Genomic DNA, 17,251 nt, shown 5'->3' on the forward strand with positions numbered 1-17,251 from the left:
TTTCTGAATCACAGAGGTCACGAGGATACGAGGATAAAGGAGATTATCACCAACTAAAGAAGCTCTTGATTGTTAAACAAATTCTCCGTGTCACCACCTTAGGGAATGTATAAAGAACAGTATGGAGAATACGCATATTGATGTTATAATGAAAAGGGTTAAAAGTGACCAGAGTGATTTATGATTAGTAGTGACAGTAAATACATTCAATTTTAACTTGACGGATTTTTTTCATACCCTCAGTGATCTGCGTGCTATTTATGTATCAACCCATTACTTTGTTTTCCCTCTCAGGAAACGGATGGGCAAGTTTTTCATGCAAGTGTGCAGGGATAATGGTTTGAAAGTCCAGTATCAGCATCTCTTTGATCGTCATACCCTTCCAGAGTTCCTAAAGGGAAAGGTTTGTTAGCTTCATTGTGATGTCATAGTGTTGCGATGTATTTAAATCTAGGAAATGTATCGATAGTAGGGAGTGTTATATTTAGCAGTCTCGATTTTACTCAATATTGTTTTCCACGACAGATAAAGCTGTAGTAAAGTGTGAATCGATCTTATTTTGTGATACAACTCAACAGATTGTTCTGAAGACATGGGAGAACCTGCAGCTTCCAACAGACTCCATCTCCATGGATACTATATGCATCTTCTCACAGGAAGAGAGTTCGGACTCGTGGGCTTTGTTGTGTGATCCTCAGAGAATCGCTATCACTTGGGTATTGACCATGTTAGGACAATCGACACTCGTCAAGTACAAGGTGACAAATCTTGACCGGAGTGATAAAAAAAATTGTTTAATGAACACTTTGAAATAAAGTAAGTGGCCTATTTTGTGTGAGCTCTTTTGGAGAGGTAGTTCCTTCTTTTTTCTGGCATCGTGCAAGGATATGACAGATTTTGGTGATATTATTGAATCTGGTGATTATTCTCTTGCAAAACTATTGCGACATTATAAGGCCTTTAAAGGTTCGCTTTTGGTTCTGTTGTTTTATCGGGTTTGACGGTTCAGCTGCTCTATTTCCCTCTTTTGTTTGTATCCGTTGTCTTTTTAGTTTGAATTGTTTATGATTATTGAAAAACGCTGTCAAAATAACTATGTGTTTCTGACTCTCTTGTTTGTTGCCTCTTTCAAAGTCAAGCAGTAGAGCCCCTGATACTCCCAATTGAGGTCTGAGGGATTCAGAGAAGTAGTTCATTAAGCATTGCGCTTATCGGCTTTCTGTGTGTATCTCGACAGGAACTTCGGGGTCATCTGGAGACATGTTTAATGGAGGGCACCACTCTTGTAGTGACTGATGTGGATGTGAACGAGTTAGAGTTTGATAGTCGATTCTACTTCATACTCCGAAGTCGCTACAGATTCCTTACATCAAGTACACCATTCAAACTCATGGTAAGATCTTACGAAGGAATGCCAGCAATCTAAGATTGCTGTTGTAGCGTAATGAATTGGTTGAAACAAGCCGCTGACCAGAATTCTGTTTTCCTGAAGTACTTTGAAAGATATTCGGTAGCTGATAAAGACGGATAGTTATAGCAAGTAATTGTATCGTCGCCGGTTTTGTGATACGCCTAAACATTATTGACAGACAAGTGTTTGTGACAAACGAGAAAAGTTCTCTCTTGAGACTCCTCATAGCACCTGTTTATTTGTACTGGTGACTTATCAGTTTGTTTTTATATAAATATTTGTTTGGAAAGAGACAAACAAGCTGATTGGTCATAGGCAAGACCTAGAAGTAGACATTGAGATCACCTCAAACAACTCCAGCTGATAACAAGAACGGGATTTGAACCCAAAGTGACTTTCTTGATGTTGGGTACTTCAGACCTCTCGGTTATGCTACCCTCGCGTATTGTTGTTTTCATTAATCGTGGTATTTACACAATTCTGTTCCAGGTTGGTGAGCATGAAATTGAGTGCCAACCAGGTTTCAGGCAAGTTATGCAACATTTTGCGCGTCAAATAAAAAAAAATGTAATCTGCTAACCATGCAGATTTGACAAGCAGTTATGGCTTGCAACTTACGTTCAACAAATTCAGACTCAATTGTATGAACTATCAGTACAGTTCAGCAACAGTTATTCTCATTGTCATTTTTTTACAATTTGATTATACAATTTTTTTAATGATTGTACCCCCTATTCCGATTGTAATAATCTATATGAAAAAATTACGAGCTTCTGATTGGCTGAAAACGAGTGCATTCTCATATATCTCGAGTGCAAAGCTGTAACACTAGTGCAAAGTTGTAACACGAGTGCAAAATTGTAACAAATAGCGCGCGCACGCCTTCAAAATTCGTCTGCCTTGACTTTCTACAATGTTTTCTCATGTACGTTATTAACAAGTATTAACATGATTTTTCCTGGACTTTGGTGTAATAACCACCAGTAAATTTTTCAAAGACTACAAATTACAATTACCCTACGGGCTCGTGCAATTTTGTTGTCTCTTGCTTATCAACACCAAATTGCACTCGAAATCATGTTGTCACCCATGCTAATTCCATAGATGTTAAGAAACTCTCGAAAGAAAGGTCTCTTCTTGGGCAAACTAACCGATCGAGTGGGTTAGCAAACTCTTTCAGTTAACCAATTGCTCTCTATCTTAGAAATAACTTAGAGCCGCCTTTGGAATTTCCTTATCAAATCTTATCTCCGCTTTTAGGTTGGTATTAGCTACGACGTTTTCGAGTAAATCTGTCCCATCTAGCATAGCGGCTTATGTGAATGTAGTTGAATTTAGTCAGTCACGAGACGGCTTGGAAGAGATGTTCCTGGATAGGTTCCTGAGACTTGAAAAACCACGGATGCAGGAAACAAGGACACAAGTAGTGGATGTAAGTAGAACAGCAACAACTGTTAAAACTGCTTAGAATAGAGAGCCAGATCGTCAGAAAGGTGTTACAGTGAAAGTGGAGGCGAAGCTGTAGTATAAAAACTTTCATCAAAATTGAATTTTCTGAACTTTTTCAGTGTGTCCAAACTATACTCATATGATTGCGCTGCACTAAACCGTCCCGAATAGTTGATACTAATAACATTTTATGGCTTGTTTTGCTTATTCATCTTGATTGATTGCAATAGTCAACAGGGTACGCGTCGCCTGATTAAGCACTATGCTGTGATTGTTTGAAATGCATCAATCACAGCGGAGCTTGCTTGCAGAAGACCAACATTTTGTGGTCGATACGTGGTGAACTACTGCGGAAGAGACTACATCGTGAGACAAATGACAGGACTACAGTATTATATGGAGGGACTGTTAAAAAAATGTACCGCATGAATGGATTTCGCCCGCGAGAGGCTTTTTTGAGCGGCTTAGTCATGAATGTGTGCGCTTGTGTCGTTACTTACAATCTCATCTGTGTGAAGTTTAAAGATAACACTGATGGAAGTCTTTCTCTTTTTAATTTGGCCATTGCCTTTTGTAACAGGAAATGGTGACTCTTATGGAAGGTTTGCGTGAAGCAGAAGAGAACATTTTAGAATGTTTAGGAAGTGGACATCGCCTTCTTTACAACTTAGCAGCCACCAAGAAACTTGCCTCTATAAAGAAACAGCACGAGGAGATTGTTGAAGGGTTGGTTTTAATTCTTTCATTCCCGCGATCGAAATGTAATTTTTTCCTCCTTGTCGTTTTTTTTTTTCCTCTGAGAAATTTCTGCGTAATCAAATGATATCTTAGGAGTGATACTTTTTATCTCTAATAAACTCTTTGCTTGAAAAGGCAAAGATATCATAAAGAGAAATTGTTTTTTAGTCATCCCTGGGGAGGGAAGGGTTACGTCTGTTCTCTGTAAAGGAACACCATTTGGGTGTTTTCAACTTGTTACAAAGATTTTAAAACAAAAAACCACACCAGGGAAGAAAACTGTTCTGGTTGTTTCCTGACAAAAATTTATTAAAAGAGTCATTTTCATATGTTTACAAGTGACTCTTCAATATCTCTCAATTGTCTATGTCTCAAAAATTGTGTATGTTAACAACCAACCTTTCTTTTATTTTTCTGAAGCCAAACACGGTCTCGAGGCATTGAAAATTCTATTCTACAATCACGTGAGGGATATCGACCAATCGCTCGCCGAGCAGCAGTGATGTTTGATGTTGCCAGGATCATGGCTGAGATCAATACTTCTTACCAGACCTCTCTCGCCCAGTTTCTGATGGTGTTTGATGCTGCTATAAAACACTCAGAAAGGTAAACCTGTGTGAAATTAGCCAAGAGATGTGCCAAGGTCAGGGTGAATTTTATGATGGCTTTAGGCCTAAGGTCACGTGTACTCTAGCTGAAGCGACCAGGGTTTGTCATATCGCCTACAAGCTTGTAAATGGGTGCAAGTAAATGATAAAGGGACAGTATAGGAAATGGCGAAGGGGTAATCTAAAGAAGAATAATATTCCGTCCATTGAAGGTGTAACTCTCCCAATTTGGTTCATGCTTATAGAAACTTTAATTTTCATTAATATAGTGATATTCTTCTTTCTGTGATGGTCTTCAAACTGTTTTTTGGCGTAGATCCACTACATTGGCCGAGACCACGAGCTACTGTTCTCCGAGAAATAGGACAAAATGATCGCGTGAATTGACGAAAGCTTCCGAGCCACGCCCGATATTCTCAAGAAGAACTTTTCACAAACTGTTGAAGGTTTTACTCTTTTCTTTCTCTTTCAGAACTGCTGTAAAAGCAGTGGTGGAGAGGTTAACCCAAAGCGCGTTCTACACGGCAGCTCGAGCTCTGTTTGAACGGGACAGGCCTCTTTTTTCCTTACTTTGTGCTATTGAGGTAAACTCAACTCTGTCATAACAGGCTTGCTTAATTATTATTTCTTGCTGGTGGAACTGTTAATTCTTCATTTAGTCACATCCTCCTGCCCCTTTCTTTCCCACGGCAAGTGATAGAGCCTGTCACCAGCATTGGTTATTTTAGTATGGAGAGATGTCTTTGAAGATGGAAATTGAAAAAAAAAAAAAGAAAAGTTCGAAGATGATTAAATCTTTTGATTGAGACAGCTCTATTTGCAATGATGATATGAGATGAGTTGAGATGGGCTTGTGGTCAGTGCATTGACTCATAAATTGAATCATAACTTTCTTTCTCATGACTACCCGAGTCATTGAGTTGAGCGACATGCTTTCACTCCACATCACTTCTTGCCTCCCAGGAGCTTAAATGGGTGGCAGCGACCTGTCGGAAACGAAGCGACGGGTAGGAGTAGTGAAAATACTCACAGTAGGATGTAACCTAGAGAGGCCCAGTTCGCTCCGAGTGTTAAATCAGTGAAAGCTAGTTTAAATAATTATTGACGGAAGGAAGAAACTTCTCGTTTACATCACCTTCTTCTTCGTTGTGTCCACTTGTAGGTTGAAGACTCGAGTGGTCGTGTGGGCCCTGGTGACCGCGAGTTCTTGATTCACCCATCGTTCGGTGCGGCTGTGAAAACCGCGCTTCAACCCAGTGCCATGTCTGAAGCTGCGTCTCGCACTCTTTCTAAGAAGCCTTTTGATTGGTTGTTAGACGAGCAGTATTCTTATCTTCAGGTGAGTGCCTTGAGTTTCAGCGCCACTTGGGGACAAGAAACCTTGTCTCGAAGCGAATTCAGGAGATAAGAGAGAGCTTTGCCTTCCCGGTCTCTTTGAGGCAAGAAGTCTGACTATTTACATCAATGACTTCAGTAAATGATACAAACAGCTACTCAAAAAAATTAATAAACATCTCAGAGGGGGTAGGGTAGGGGAATATTCCGGTAACGACAATCCACATCAATCGCGTGCTGCGCTCGTGAGTCGTGATACACGGTTAAGGTGTATTTTCCAACCTCAGTTATTTTCCTCAAGATAAACTGCGTTGTTGAACTGATACATATTTCTCTGCTTTTAGCTTTTAGCAACCCATTTTGAGTGGTTTCAGGACGCTTTCGAAAAGATGACAAGAGATGGACGTGAAACACAATGGAGGCAAATTACGGAACATGAAAAACCTGAGCTGGTTGCCCTTCCAGACGGCCTGGACGATAAGTACGTTGCGAATGATTATGGCCATGTGATAAACAGTTTTTCTTACGAACACCTCAACAGTTAAAAAGTACAGCTCATTTGTTTTAAGCCTTTGGATAGCATGATAAACTGTTGCGGTTGCGTTCTATACCTGTTAGAACTGTCTTGATATGAGTTCTTTCTGCACGGTTTTCAGATTTACTCTGATTCAGAGGTTCATGGTGATCCGATCTCTCCGTGGAGACCGCTTGATGCCAGCTGCAACGTGTTTTATTACGTCTGTTTTGGGAAAGAAGTAAGTTTCCAACCTATTGGTTGAAGTTTGACGTTTTCTCACATCGTCGTCTTCAATGTCCGCTTAAAACATGTTTCGTTTCATTTACGAAAACATTTTGAAAACATCACGAGGACGTTCCTCCGCCTTAAGTGTCAAACTATTCTCACTTAAAACCGTAAATTGAATAATGGATGATCTTATTTTGCGTTCCACTCAGGGTCTCACTAGGTTCGATTTCCGTCATTTTCGCGACTCCGGTCGTTGATCTTCCTAAGAGGGAACTTTTAGTCTCGTAAGGAACGCAAAAGGGATCGCATTCCGAACACAGATGGGTTGTCGAGCCTAAGTCACCAGAGTCTTCGACTTATCACCTCTCATTCTGCTCCTGGAATCTTTAAGACTGTATCGCAGTTTCAGAAGGCACAGATTCTTATTGCATGTAATGGTCTTGACTATGAATTTGCACAGCGTAACTGATTCATGGATAATGATTTGTTATACTTGTTGACGATTTTGGCAGTTTTAAGAAATTTGAAGAGGCATGTTTATCGTTCTTTTCACTGCTTTATTCCCGACAGATACACTACAGAAATGCCACTGGACTTACCGTTTGCGTATCGTCAGAGCGAGAGTCGCACACCAATTGTGCTGCTGTATACCCAAGAAGCCAATATGGTGGAAAAGTTGGTTATTGAAGGAGCGCAAAGGAAACAGGTGTGCAAGTCGTTTGTTTGTAAGAATAGTTGGTGTCAAAAGTGTAACGATTTCTTTGTTTTTTTGTGTTTCAAATTTTCTTTGTTGATACTAGACTTTATGGATTTCTCGCTTCCAATTTGTTTCTCGGCAGGTGGAGTTGCATGTTCTTGCTCTAGCAAATGTTGGAATTGGCGAAGAACGTGCGGCAAGAAAGACGATCCACAAGGCCATGGTACAGGTGTGTAAACTGCAGCAGTGAAACTTGTTAACATTTGCCCTATAGTAAGGTAGAGGTGCTCCTTCTTGCTATTTGATAGCGATTGTAATCCTAAAGCCCAACCAATGGGTTAATATTTCAGGGAGGTAATATTAGTTGTATACTATAGTATATTAGAGGTAATATTAGTTGTATACGATTCAGGCGCGGAGACGTGAATGACCAACACGCGGTTGATTTAAATTTGCTGCTGATGTGCTACGAGAGTGCTGCACGTTTTCTACTTTCTAGTGTTTCTTGTGTGTACTTACTTTCTTTGCCAACAAAATTTTTCCTAACTTGTTTTCTTTATCCAGGGTCACTGGGTTCTTCTTCATAACGCACACAATTCACCCCGTCTCCTGGCAGCACTTGACTCGTTCATGCAGGAGACCAAGACAGTGGACAGCGAGTTTAGACTGTGGGTGTCCGTCCACCCACACCCAGACATACCTTCCTCTCTTCTGCAATCTGCTGTAAAGGTTGTAGCTGACTCACCAAAGGTACCGCTTTAGATATAACGAAGTTAAAGAGGGTTAAGAAGATAGCTAACAGTTTGTAAATCTTTATAAACTTTAGGCAAAGTCTTTTATCACGTTGCTTGTAATCTGCGTTAGCCATCCTCAGTCACACTCGATTCTTTAAAGTTTATTCTTACATTCCTCGAGTTTCGATCGAGTGTCGTAATACCATAACTAAAGTATTCACAACAGCCAGTCATAACAGAGTAAAAAAATACTACAAGGAGCCTGTGAACTCAAATTTTGAAACAAGAAAATTGTACAAAGCGGGGGAAAACATGAGTGACTAAGTCGCAATTGATGTAAGGTTTGGATGTTTGAGAAAGTTGCGCAAGTTTTCCGGGACCAATTACGAAGTAACCCGAAGCAAGTTTTCGGGACCAATCTCGAAGTAACCCGAAACCAAAGCAATCTTGGACTACTTTAGGCTCTCAACTGAAAACTGCTCCATCTGTCTTAACAAACGATTATTGAAGGTTTTATTTTATTTTCAAATGCAATTCTCTCTGACATTGATCCTCTTTATGTTGTGAGTCCCTTTAATTGCTTCATTAAAGCTGATGTAAGAAATTAGAGTGGTCGTGAACTACTTGTCGAGCCAAAGTTTTGACAGTCTTCAGTTCACCAAGGGACATTAAAATTATCGTGGCGTACTTCCTCAAAGGTTTCGAGAATTCTCATTACCTTCGGGGGGGGGGGGAAGATTTATATTATACTTATATATCAGGAGTGATATCTAATACAAATTGCCTTTCATTTTCTTTGACAGAACACAAAAGACAGCTTGCAGCGGTCCCTTCAGTGGGTTGATAGCGAACTGATGCGAGTGAGCATGCGTCCAGAGTGGCCTGCTCTGCTTCATAATCTGTGTATGTTACACAGTTTGGTCCGGTTACGAACAAGGTTTGGCTTGACTGGCTGGAACAAGCCTATGGACCTCAGGAACATAGGGACTGCGGAACTTTGGGTAAGTATCACGGATCATTTATGTGGTCGATTTCGGTTGTTCACAGTGGCAGATTTAATAATTTGACGTAAACAATTTTTTTTCCGCAGCAAGGGTTGGATCTGGCTGTACGCGAGTTTCAAGACAATGCAGATATGGCATGGCAAGGGGCTGGATCAACGAGGCCTATCCAGTGGAATGGATTACGATATATGTTAACAGAGGTACGCCCTCCCCCCCAACAACCCTCTTCCCCTCCTCTCCCCCCCCCACGTGACCTGAGAAAATGAATGGACATTATTCTTGTGGGCGAAATTCTTAAGCCTAAGCTTAATCTCACCACAATTTGAATGGTATCGTTAACCAGAAGTTGTAATATATTACAACTGAGCTTTTGTACTTTGTACCTTTTGACCGACGGAACTGCTTCCTGTTGCGCTAACTCTGAATGTTATTCACTGAGATTTTCGTAAATGAGAGAAAGCTGTGAGCTGTCATAGCACCGACCAGAAAAGTTCATCTGCATCAATTTCGACGAACTATTTTGTGATAAGGGAATCCTTTTACATTGCGCATATATTTTCATTATTTACGGTGACGTTTGGTGGCGAAAGTCGTGTGGCTGTGAAATTCTGATAATGTTCAAGAGCGGTGAAACAAATTTTAATTTAACCATTAAAGTGATTTTGTTATTGTTTATGACAATTAGGAGATGTTGTTTTTCGTTGATATCAGTTTTCATCATGTAAACTGCGGTGTTATGAAAGGATTTCCAGTCCTGAGAAAAGCCGTATTGAGGAGAAATTCCGTATCTGCGCGTGCCTATGTATTATTCTCCATTTATCTTTGCTCATTGCGAATCATAATTACTTGTGTTGTGGGAAAATGCAGGTTGTGTACGGCAGAGGTGTGAGTGATGAATTTGACCGCCAGGGCTTGAGTGCCATGATTGATTACTGGATCAGTCCAGCCGCAGTCAAACGGGAATTTGAAGCTTCAAAGAGTATGTGTTTTTGTTTTTGTTTGATTTTTATTTTATTCACATTTTTGACAATGGTCCTGCATAGGCTTTTAATTGTATTTTCAAAGTATTTTGTCTTGCGTTCTTTTTTCCATAGTCAAGTACAAACTACCATCAGCTTTATTCAGTAGCAACGTGAAACTAAACAGCGTGTGGTCAGCGCTTGAGGGGCTTGCTGGTGAAAGTCTTGAAGTTCCCGAAGCATGTGGCCTACACCCCTCTCCTGAGGTAAGATAAACTGACTATTATACAAGTGGAGCATGCAAAACAGTATGGTTTTTCTAAAATGATCTGTTGTAAAGACTACTTTAAATCCTTAGACACTAAATAGTGGCTAGCATCTAATTTCTTTACGATATCGCCTCTGAACCCGTCATGATGGCCACGAGAACAATGGAAATGATCACTAACTAAAAAAAATCTTGAGTGTTTAACACAACAGAATATTTACCTTGTGAGATAGAAAACGCAGGAAACAAATCACTAACCGAGACAGAGCAGGGATGGCCAAGGTTGCAGGGGATTAGATGAGATTAAATTCTACACTCCCTCGAAAATTTCTGGGATTGGCTTCTAATTTTGCACGCAGCTGCCTCATTCAAACCACAGTAACATCGAAACATTATAACGAATATGATTGGTTTGTTGTTTCAGACTCAGCTGGGAGACGAACAGTACGTTTTCACTCGTTTAAACTACCTACTGGATCGTATGGCTTCGTCCGACACGCTCACACACGCTGTTACGGAGCCATCCACGCTCTTGCCCTCCTCAGGTGTTATTCAGCAGAGTTCAGCTGTGCACACCAGTGGGGCAGGGTCAATTAGTATTGCTGGGGCGGGAGTGTTCGCTAGTGCCAGTCTAGTTTCGTTTCGTAGTCGGAAGGAAGTTGATCTAAACGAAGTATGCACGACAATGCTGGCGAAGATTCCAAAAGTTTGGTCGAAGGTGACTTGTATTCTTCTGAAGTTTCTGTTTTTTCTACTGTTTTTGTTCCTGTCAAACCCTTTCTTTGCTGATATATCAAATTAAATAGGCCTTTTTTCTATCAAAATTAACACTATCTTGTCTGACGACGGACAAACTAAATTAAAGCTGCTGTCTAAAAAAGAAAAGCCACAGGAACCTTAGCTTAGTATTTTGGAGAGGACGAAAGCCAGCGACAGAAAGCTTTCTTCGCAGTAGTGTGACAAACTTGTACGCCCACTACAGTATGAACATTCTCGCTCTCCTCCTTCTCTCTAAACGTTCCCCTCAGAGGTTTTATTAAACATTCGATTGCAAGAATTTTGTTTTATTTTTAATTTACAGGAGAGTGTCTACGAACGGATGAAGAAGACTGGAGGTCCAAACTCCTTTAACCTCTTCGTCATAGCTGAGATGGAATGTATGCATAGACTATTGGCGTGTGTTCGCGAAACTTTATTGGTAAATGACTTTTGTTTTATTCACTTTTTCTGTGCTACTATGAGACTGTATGTATCTAAGTTTTGGTTGAATTTCTGCTAGAATCTGGCGTATCAGTTAGTTTCCGAAAAAAAAGTATATTTTCTAATTAAAAATTGGTGGCCTTCTTCTTGATTCCATTCGTTTGGGTGAATTTCCCGTAATCCCTTGACAATTCTCTAGACATTTTCCGTATTCACTTTCTGATGGAACGGGAACCAAAGAGGTTTTACTATCTTTTCTCCCTCTGATATCATCAGGAAACAACAACAATTGAGTAGCAGTAAGGAGCACAAGTAAAGTGATGAGAACTTTGAAAATACCTTTTCTTGAGCGCTCCTCCCATAAATGTACAATAAATTCAAACAGCCAAATGAAGCACACGGAAATCTTAACCATTGCAAATCACTTTACGTTCGTTCGTTTTTCGTTTTAATTCTACAGTAGAGAATTTAAGTGCTCTGAGTTTTTTCGGTGTGGTATTTTCTTTGCCGCTAATATGCTGATCTGTCTGTTGCAGTCAATCAAGGCTGCTACTGAGGAGAGTCTCTGTGGTGACCGTATCAGCGAGGAGTTGCTGGACTCTGCTGATGACCTGTATCACATGAGAATTCCTAGCAAATGGAGTCAGCTAGGAGGAGAATCCTCCCCTCCCCCCACGTGGAGTTTAGCCGCCTGGTTTACCGACCTTGGAAACCGGTTTTCGCATATTGACCGAATTATTGTGCAGGTAAATAACAATCTATGCGAAGGCGGTTTGATGTTCTTATTTATCTTAATAATCGGCTGAAGTACTTCCTCTTCGTTTATTAGGGTCGTGAAAGAGTACCGGCATATTGGCTTGGAGCCTTCTTTAACCCACGGCGTTTTCTCTCCATCATCAAACAGGTAACAGTAAAACAGCAAACGTTTCATTTATAAATATTGGGTCTGCGTTTTGATCTCATTTATTGATACCTAATGGTCTTCCATAGGAGGCTGTCAGAAACTATGAAGGAAGAGTTTCAGGAACAGAACCGTTTGTGTATCAAACAGAAATCACTGGAAGAGATAAAGATCACGTAAGCAAGCCTTATTTTTCTATTTAGGAGAAAAAGTGTACATTCGATGACCTAGAATGTTGTTTTAAAATATTATTGTCTCCTAGATCTTAAGCTCTTCTGTCCTAAGCCACTTGGCTGTTCCTTGTATAGTGCCGTGCAGGCGTTTTAATACAAATTACAACTGAATTTATTTTGTAGAAAACTGAACCAAGCAGCTATGACTAACACTTCTGGTTCTTGTTTAGTCTGTTCCTTTTTCTGTTTCTGAAGAGCGTCGTACCAAATTACAGGATAGTTTTGATTTGACTGATCCAAGCAGTATACAGGAATGGTTTCTTTGTACATCGTTCAGCGGGCCGTCAGATCCCTGAGACTCAATTGTGGTGCAACTCTGATTGTTGCCCTTCGCTCACGCTTAATTCCAAAATTACATGTCCAGTAAATCACTTTATTTTAATCGTTTTAACAGCTTGAAATCACAAATTGCTGTTTTATTTAATTTTACCTTCTAGTTGAGAGAACCACCACTAGACGGAATGTTCGTGTACGGTATCTACTTGTGGGGCTGTGCCTGGGAGAAAACCACCGGGGACCTTTTGGACGCTCCTCCAAAGTCAGGCCCAACCCCTCTCCCTGTGGTACACATTGTTGCTCTTCCTCAGACTGAGAAAGCCTCCTTGAATGACCCCGTGCGTGCCGCTGTGTCTTACTCGTGCCCATGCTACTCGTCCAGGATTTGTCAGCGAGAGCCTGTTATGCTTTTGGACGTGGATAACAAAGATGTTCCTTCCACGCGCTGGCCCCTCAGGGGACTTTCTAGTACATTGAGACCTTTTTAAGTGCCTTCCGTAGACACTTGAAACTTATGCACTAATGGCCTCATTTGAAGTAGAACCTTTATGAGTTCTTTAAATAATTACTTCCGTTATATTCCAGAGGTCGTTTTATTGTGCTGGTCTATTCCTCTGGTTCTTTACCCTGCTCAATTGTTCATGTGTTGGTGACTATTACAAACGTTAGCACCAACGAGTTCATTAACCAAGTTCTAGAAGTCGTTTATTGTTACGTCATTTTAAGCAGACAAATTTGTGTGCCAGAGTGAGAGGTTAATTAGCATAACTGAAAAACAGGAGCAATGCAGTTAAAACAAAATTGAAAATTCATGCTCATCAGCATGATTCACACTTTGTTCACACCAGATGTTCCGGAGCGTTCGATCTGTTTTTTTGTTTTTTTTTTTTTTACATCAAAAGATTATTCATTGCTCTTAAGTCTGAGACCATAATTTATTACTTTGTACTTTGGCGAAATGTTTATCATGGTTTAGTGAATGTAATTGATTTCGATAGGATTCTTCTCGCCACTCACTTTTGTACATAAAATACAATATTTTTGACAGAAGTTAGATGGATGTGTTTTTTGGGCTTGCTCTTTGACGTTTCGTTAAATGATACCAAAAGGAAAGACACTTAGCATGCTAAATTACATGGAAGCATCTTCTTTGAAACAAGAACAGTAACGACATGGTATACTCTCAGCTCTAACTCGAAGTACCCGGCCTGGTTAAATCGGTCCGGCGACTTATCGGACGTGACACCACTCTGTTTCCATGTCTCTTGATGCACCAAGGGTACAGTGAAAGTAGAATCTGCTGATAACCTTGGCGGTAATTTTTGTTGCTCAGCCCGTAGATGAACGGGTTCAAACAGCTGTTGACCAACGCCAAGAGCGAGAGAACGTGGTGTACGGTGTTATCTAGTCTTGTTTTTCCCGCCACTGCCAGGGTGTAGTTAATCTGAGACGGTGCGAAACAGATTATTAATGCCAAAGAAGCCGCACCAACCATCCGCGTTATTTTTCCGCGCAATTTAGCCTTGCTCTCAACTGAGGTGACTGTGGATTTGCTTGCTTTGTAAACCATGTGAATGAACAGGAACAACATGGTCAGACACGGAAACACCATTTTGAAGAAGGTTTGAATGACTGCGATAATGATGCGGACTGTTTGAGTAGCCGAGCCAAAGTTCCATTTGCATCGGCTATTTGGGGGATTCGACGATATGTAGGAGAGCTGAAACGAACTTGAAGCACAAAGGATAACCGACCACAGCCACACGAGGAAGATATAAACGAGCGTGCGCTTCTTGTTGAAGACCTGGTTGTACTGTTGAGGCTTAACCACTGCAAACCAACGCTCCGTTGCCAAAGCCACACAGATGTAGGCAGAGAAAACCAACAACTGGAAGAGAAACGTACGACTCCAAATAACTCGACAGAAGACATCGCCCAAGACGTGATTGTTAGGATAAGGAAATGCGTCACCAAGGACCAAAGCTGGGTTTGTGACAAGCATCAAAGCGGTGAGAATATCAGACATGGCCAAGGATAGAATCAAAATGTTGTAAGATTTCTTCAAAAATTTTCCTTTTTTCACAAGGATGAGGAGAATTACAAGCAGATTCCCAAGAAAGGCCATCGTGGCAATAACAAAGCACGTTGTCTGAGTGTATAGTGATCTTCCAATCTTCACTTCGCTTGCTGGCGCAGCAGAGGAAACAGTCGTCGAAGCATTCGATGAAACATTTGTCGAATTCATATTTGCATATTACTCACAATGGTTCTAGATACTAAAAAGATAAAAGAAAAGTTATATAAGACCCGTTTAATCCTTATAATCCCAGAGGTGATTAACATGTAACTTCTCCCTGTGATATCAACAAATTATCCTACAAAAAGTGAGGAGAATACTAAAACGTATCAGGTAGAAGTTGTTATCGTGATCTAGCACCGAATTCTCGTAATTAAATACGAGGAAATATGTAGCAGCTGGAGGGGGAAATTTACAATCGGGTCTTGGGATTTTAATGGTTAATTTGTTGTGCATATAAAGTTCCCACGTTTCCCAAGGAGGATTCGTGGGCCACGAATATGAGACATGAACTTATGTGGAGTTGTTTTTGCAAAATGGCACCACACAACTAACAAGCTAATTTCTTTTACACTCAGAAAGAGAGAAAAAAATAAAATCCAATCAAAAAAATTTAAGCCACAAAGAAGAAAGTTTGCGTATCGTGCGAGTACTTTCTCTTGGGAAATTGACCACGAATCTTGATTTAAAGCACGAGAAAACATTAAGTCAAAGCATTTTGTCACGGTGAAAAACAATTTTCCTACTCTCTTCTCGTACTGATTCCAGGTGAGAATGTTGATCTCTGAGATGCAAGATGATCCTGAAATTTATATGCGTACATATCTATGTGCGCTTATTGTTATCACTGAAACATTCATTTTTATCGCTCCAAATTGGCTTGCATTTACATGACATGACCTAAGAAAAAAAAACAAGCTAGCAAGAAGGAAGCTGTGGTATCTTCAAAGATGATCGTCCTATTTTACTGAAGTCCAAGGATCATACGGAAAAATCCATTCGTACCGCACTGTGATTTTTTTTTGATGGAAATTAAGACATCTACAGAAATAAAATAATGATGTTTTTTGGTACATATTACGAAAAAATAAGAAAAACTGAATCCATGGCTTAGTGGAGCACGTGCTCCTTTTCGGTACACCATTCTGGCCAATTCTCTGACCGCAGGAATAAAGGAGAATCGAGAATATCTATGTGATGACATATTTGTCCTGTTTATTCCTTGTTTCTATAATGTTGAGGATATGAGGCAAAAGGGGGAGGTAAAGGATACCGTGAGTGAGAGTCATTTTTAAGGTGAAGGAGACCGCGTAAAAAATGTTTCTTGCTGACGAGTGGAGCACCAAAAAGGGGTTAAAACTTACTTACCTACTCTATGAGGAACATTGGTTTGAAGCTCTTGGTTCTCTGCAATGATGATTCATTTACACTTTTTACATGACTTTATCCAACTGCGAGTGTTTCATGGTTTTTGTATTAACCATCAGTGATAAGCAAGCTGAGAGCGCTTTACGCGTGAGAAATATATGCCAACCAGCCAAACAATGGAAAGAAATAAAATAAACGAAAATTATGAGATCTTGACGGAGTTGTTCGGATATGATTGTAAAAAAGTTAAGTATTACCACAAGGCAATAACGCGGCAAAATCCTTTTATTTGTTTTTACAAATGTTAACTTGAAAATCTTTCTCAGGGGGTTTTACAGTTTAAATTGATTAACGGCACTCGTCCACGCAATCCTAGACGTTCTATTTTGAATAATTTGTAATATTATAACTATCATCATTATTATCTTTGAGTTCCTACGACATTTGAACTAAGTACCCGTCTGAGTGACATCAAACTCGTCTAGTTTACTTCGTAGTTCTAGTTCTTACTTTTCAGATACGTACTTCATGGCTTTCAATTTCAATTTACATATTTAATTGTGCTTAATTTTTCTAATCTGAGGCAAAATGTGTTTCCTATCGGTAGCATTCAAAATTTGTCTTCCAGATTTATCCTTCAAATCCGCTTTCTCTCAATTTTAGGTGAAATTCCAAAAATTAGTTTTTCTCAGACCATTGATTTACGAAAGTGAAAGATTATTTAATAATTTCTCATCAAGCGAGAGGTACATGTAGATATCCTACCCTTTCACCGACTCTGAGGTTAAATATTTGTTCTGGTTATCACCGTACAAGCCTCCTATCTAGCGGATCAAGAAAATGACTGTAGTTTTGACAAAATACTAAGATAAGTACAACCGGAGATATATTTGCCCGGCAATGCTCATTCATGCACAAAAAGTCATATTAGACAAGAGATAGAAAAGGGTGTTTAAAAACGAGAGATTTCGGAAATTTGAGGATACACTGATGATCTCGCATTAATAACACAATTCCTCTGCAAGAAACGAAGAATAACGAGCTCACATGTTAGTAAACATACGAAACAAATTCCATCTTGCCTGCAACAAATGATCCTTCCAGACGATGATGCTTTGTGATCAAATTAAGATAAACGTATAAACTTCAAAATTAATTGTCTCCGTTACTAAACTATTAATACCGAGGTTGCATAAATTATTTAACGAATAGAGAAGCCTTGACTGTGCATTGTTCTGTTTTATAATA

The 17,251-nt window shown here is 39.9% G+C and overlaps 2 protein-coding genes across 2 annotated transcripts in view; one reads left to right on the forward strand and one right to left on the reverse strand.

Annotated features, from left to right (window-relative positions):
• LOC113671864 (dynein axonemal heavy chain 8) overlaps nucleotides 1–13,608 on the forward strand; it is a 58,114-nt gene extending 44,506 nt beyond the window's left edge. Inside the window, exons 71-94 of the mRNA XM_089180486.1 lie at nucleotides 295–403; nucleotides 579–758; nucleotides 1,238–1,393; nucleotides 1,901–1,938; nucleotides 2,672–2,843; nucleotides 3,441–3,586; nucleotides 4,019–4,204; nucleotides 4,679–4,790; nucleotides 5,369–5,545; nucleotides 5,886–6,022; nucleotides 6,198–6,296; nucleotides 6,857–6,992; nucleotides 7,126–7,212; nucleotides 7,548–7,733; nucleotides 8,521–8,718; nucleotides 8,808–8,921; nucleotides 9,589–9,700; nucleotides 9,816–9,946; nucleotides 10,373–10,666; nucleotides 11,030–11,146; nucleotides 11,685–11,894; nucleotides 11,978–12,052; nucleotides 12,139–12,225; nucleotides 12,720–13,608. Coding sequence (XP_089036612.1) covers nucleotides 295–403; nucleotides 579–758; nucleotides 1,238–1,393; nucleotides 1,901–1,938; nucleotides 2,672–2,843; nucleotides 3,441–3,586; nucleotides 4,019–4,204; nucleotides 4,679–4,790; nucleotides 5,369–5,545; nucleotides 5,886–6,022; nucleotides 6,198–6,296; nucleotides 6,857–6,992; nucleotides 7,126–7,212; nucleotides 7,548–7,733; nucleotides 8,521–8,718; nucleotides 8,808–8,921; nucleotides 9,589–9,700; nucleotides 9,816–9,946; nucleotides 10,373–10,666; nucleotides 11,030–11,146; nucleotides 11,685–11,894; nucleotides 11,978–12,052; nucleotides 12,139–12,225; nucleotides 12,720–13,046 — 3,586 coding nt within the window. The 3' untranslated portion in view covers nucleotides 13,047–13,608. The remainder of the gene's footprint in view (nucleotides 1–294; nucleotides 404–578; nucleotides 759–1,237; nucleotides 1,394–1,900; nucleotides 1,939–2,671; nucleotides 2,844–3,440; nucleotides 3,587–4,018; nucleotides 4,205–4,678; nucleotides 4,791–5,368; nucleotides 5,546–5,885; nucleotides 6,023–6,197; nucleotides 6,297–6,856; nucleotides 6,993–7,125; nucleotides 7,213–7,547; nucleotides 7,734–8,520; nucleotides 8,719–8,807; nucleotides 8,922–9,588; nucleotides 9,701–9,815; nucleotides 9,947–10,372; nucleotides 10,667–11,029; nucleotides 11,147–11,684; nucleotides 11,895–11,977; nucleotides 12,053–12,138; nucleotides 12,226–12,719) is intronic.
• LOC113671782 (melatonin receptor type 1A) lies at nucleotides 13,386–17,063 on the reverse strand. The gene has a single exon (XM_089180487.1). It carries the CDS (start codon nucleotides 14,801–14,803, stop codon nucleotides 13,748–13,750), a length of 1,056 nt encoding a protein of 351 aa, XP_089036613.1. The 5' UTR covers nucleotides 14,804–17,063; the 3' UTR covers nucleotides 13,386–13,747.
• Nucleotides 17,064–17,251: the final 188 nt, after the last annotated feature.

This window comes from Pocillopora damicornis, chromosome 8, assembly GCF_964200805.1.
Source record: "Pocillopora damicornis chromosome 8, jaPocDami1.2, whole genome shotgun sequence".
Classification (NCBI taxonomy): Eukaryota; Metazoa; Cnidaria; class Anthozoa; order Scleractinia; family Pocilloporidae; genus Pocillopora; species Pocillopora damicornis.

Bases quoted from the DNA above. Each gene is read 5' to 3' on its own strand.
- LOC113671782 (XM_089180487.1), bottom strand. From the start codon at position 14,803: ATGAATTCGACAAATGTTTCATCGAATGCTTCGACGACTGTTTCCTCT.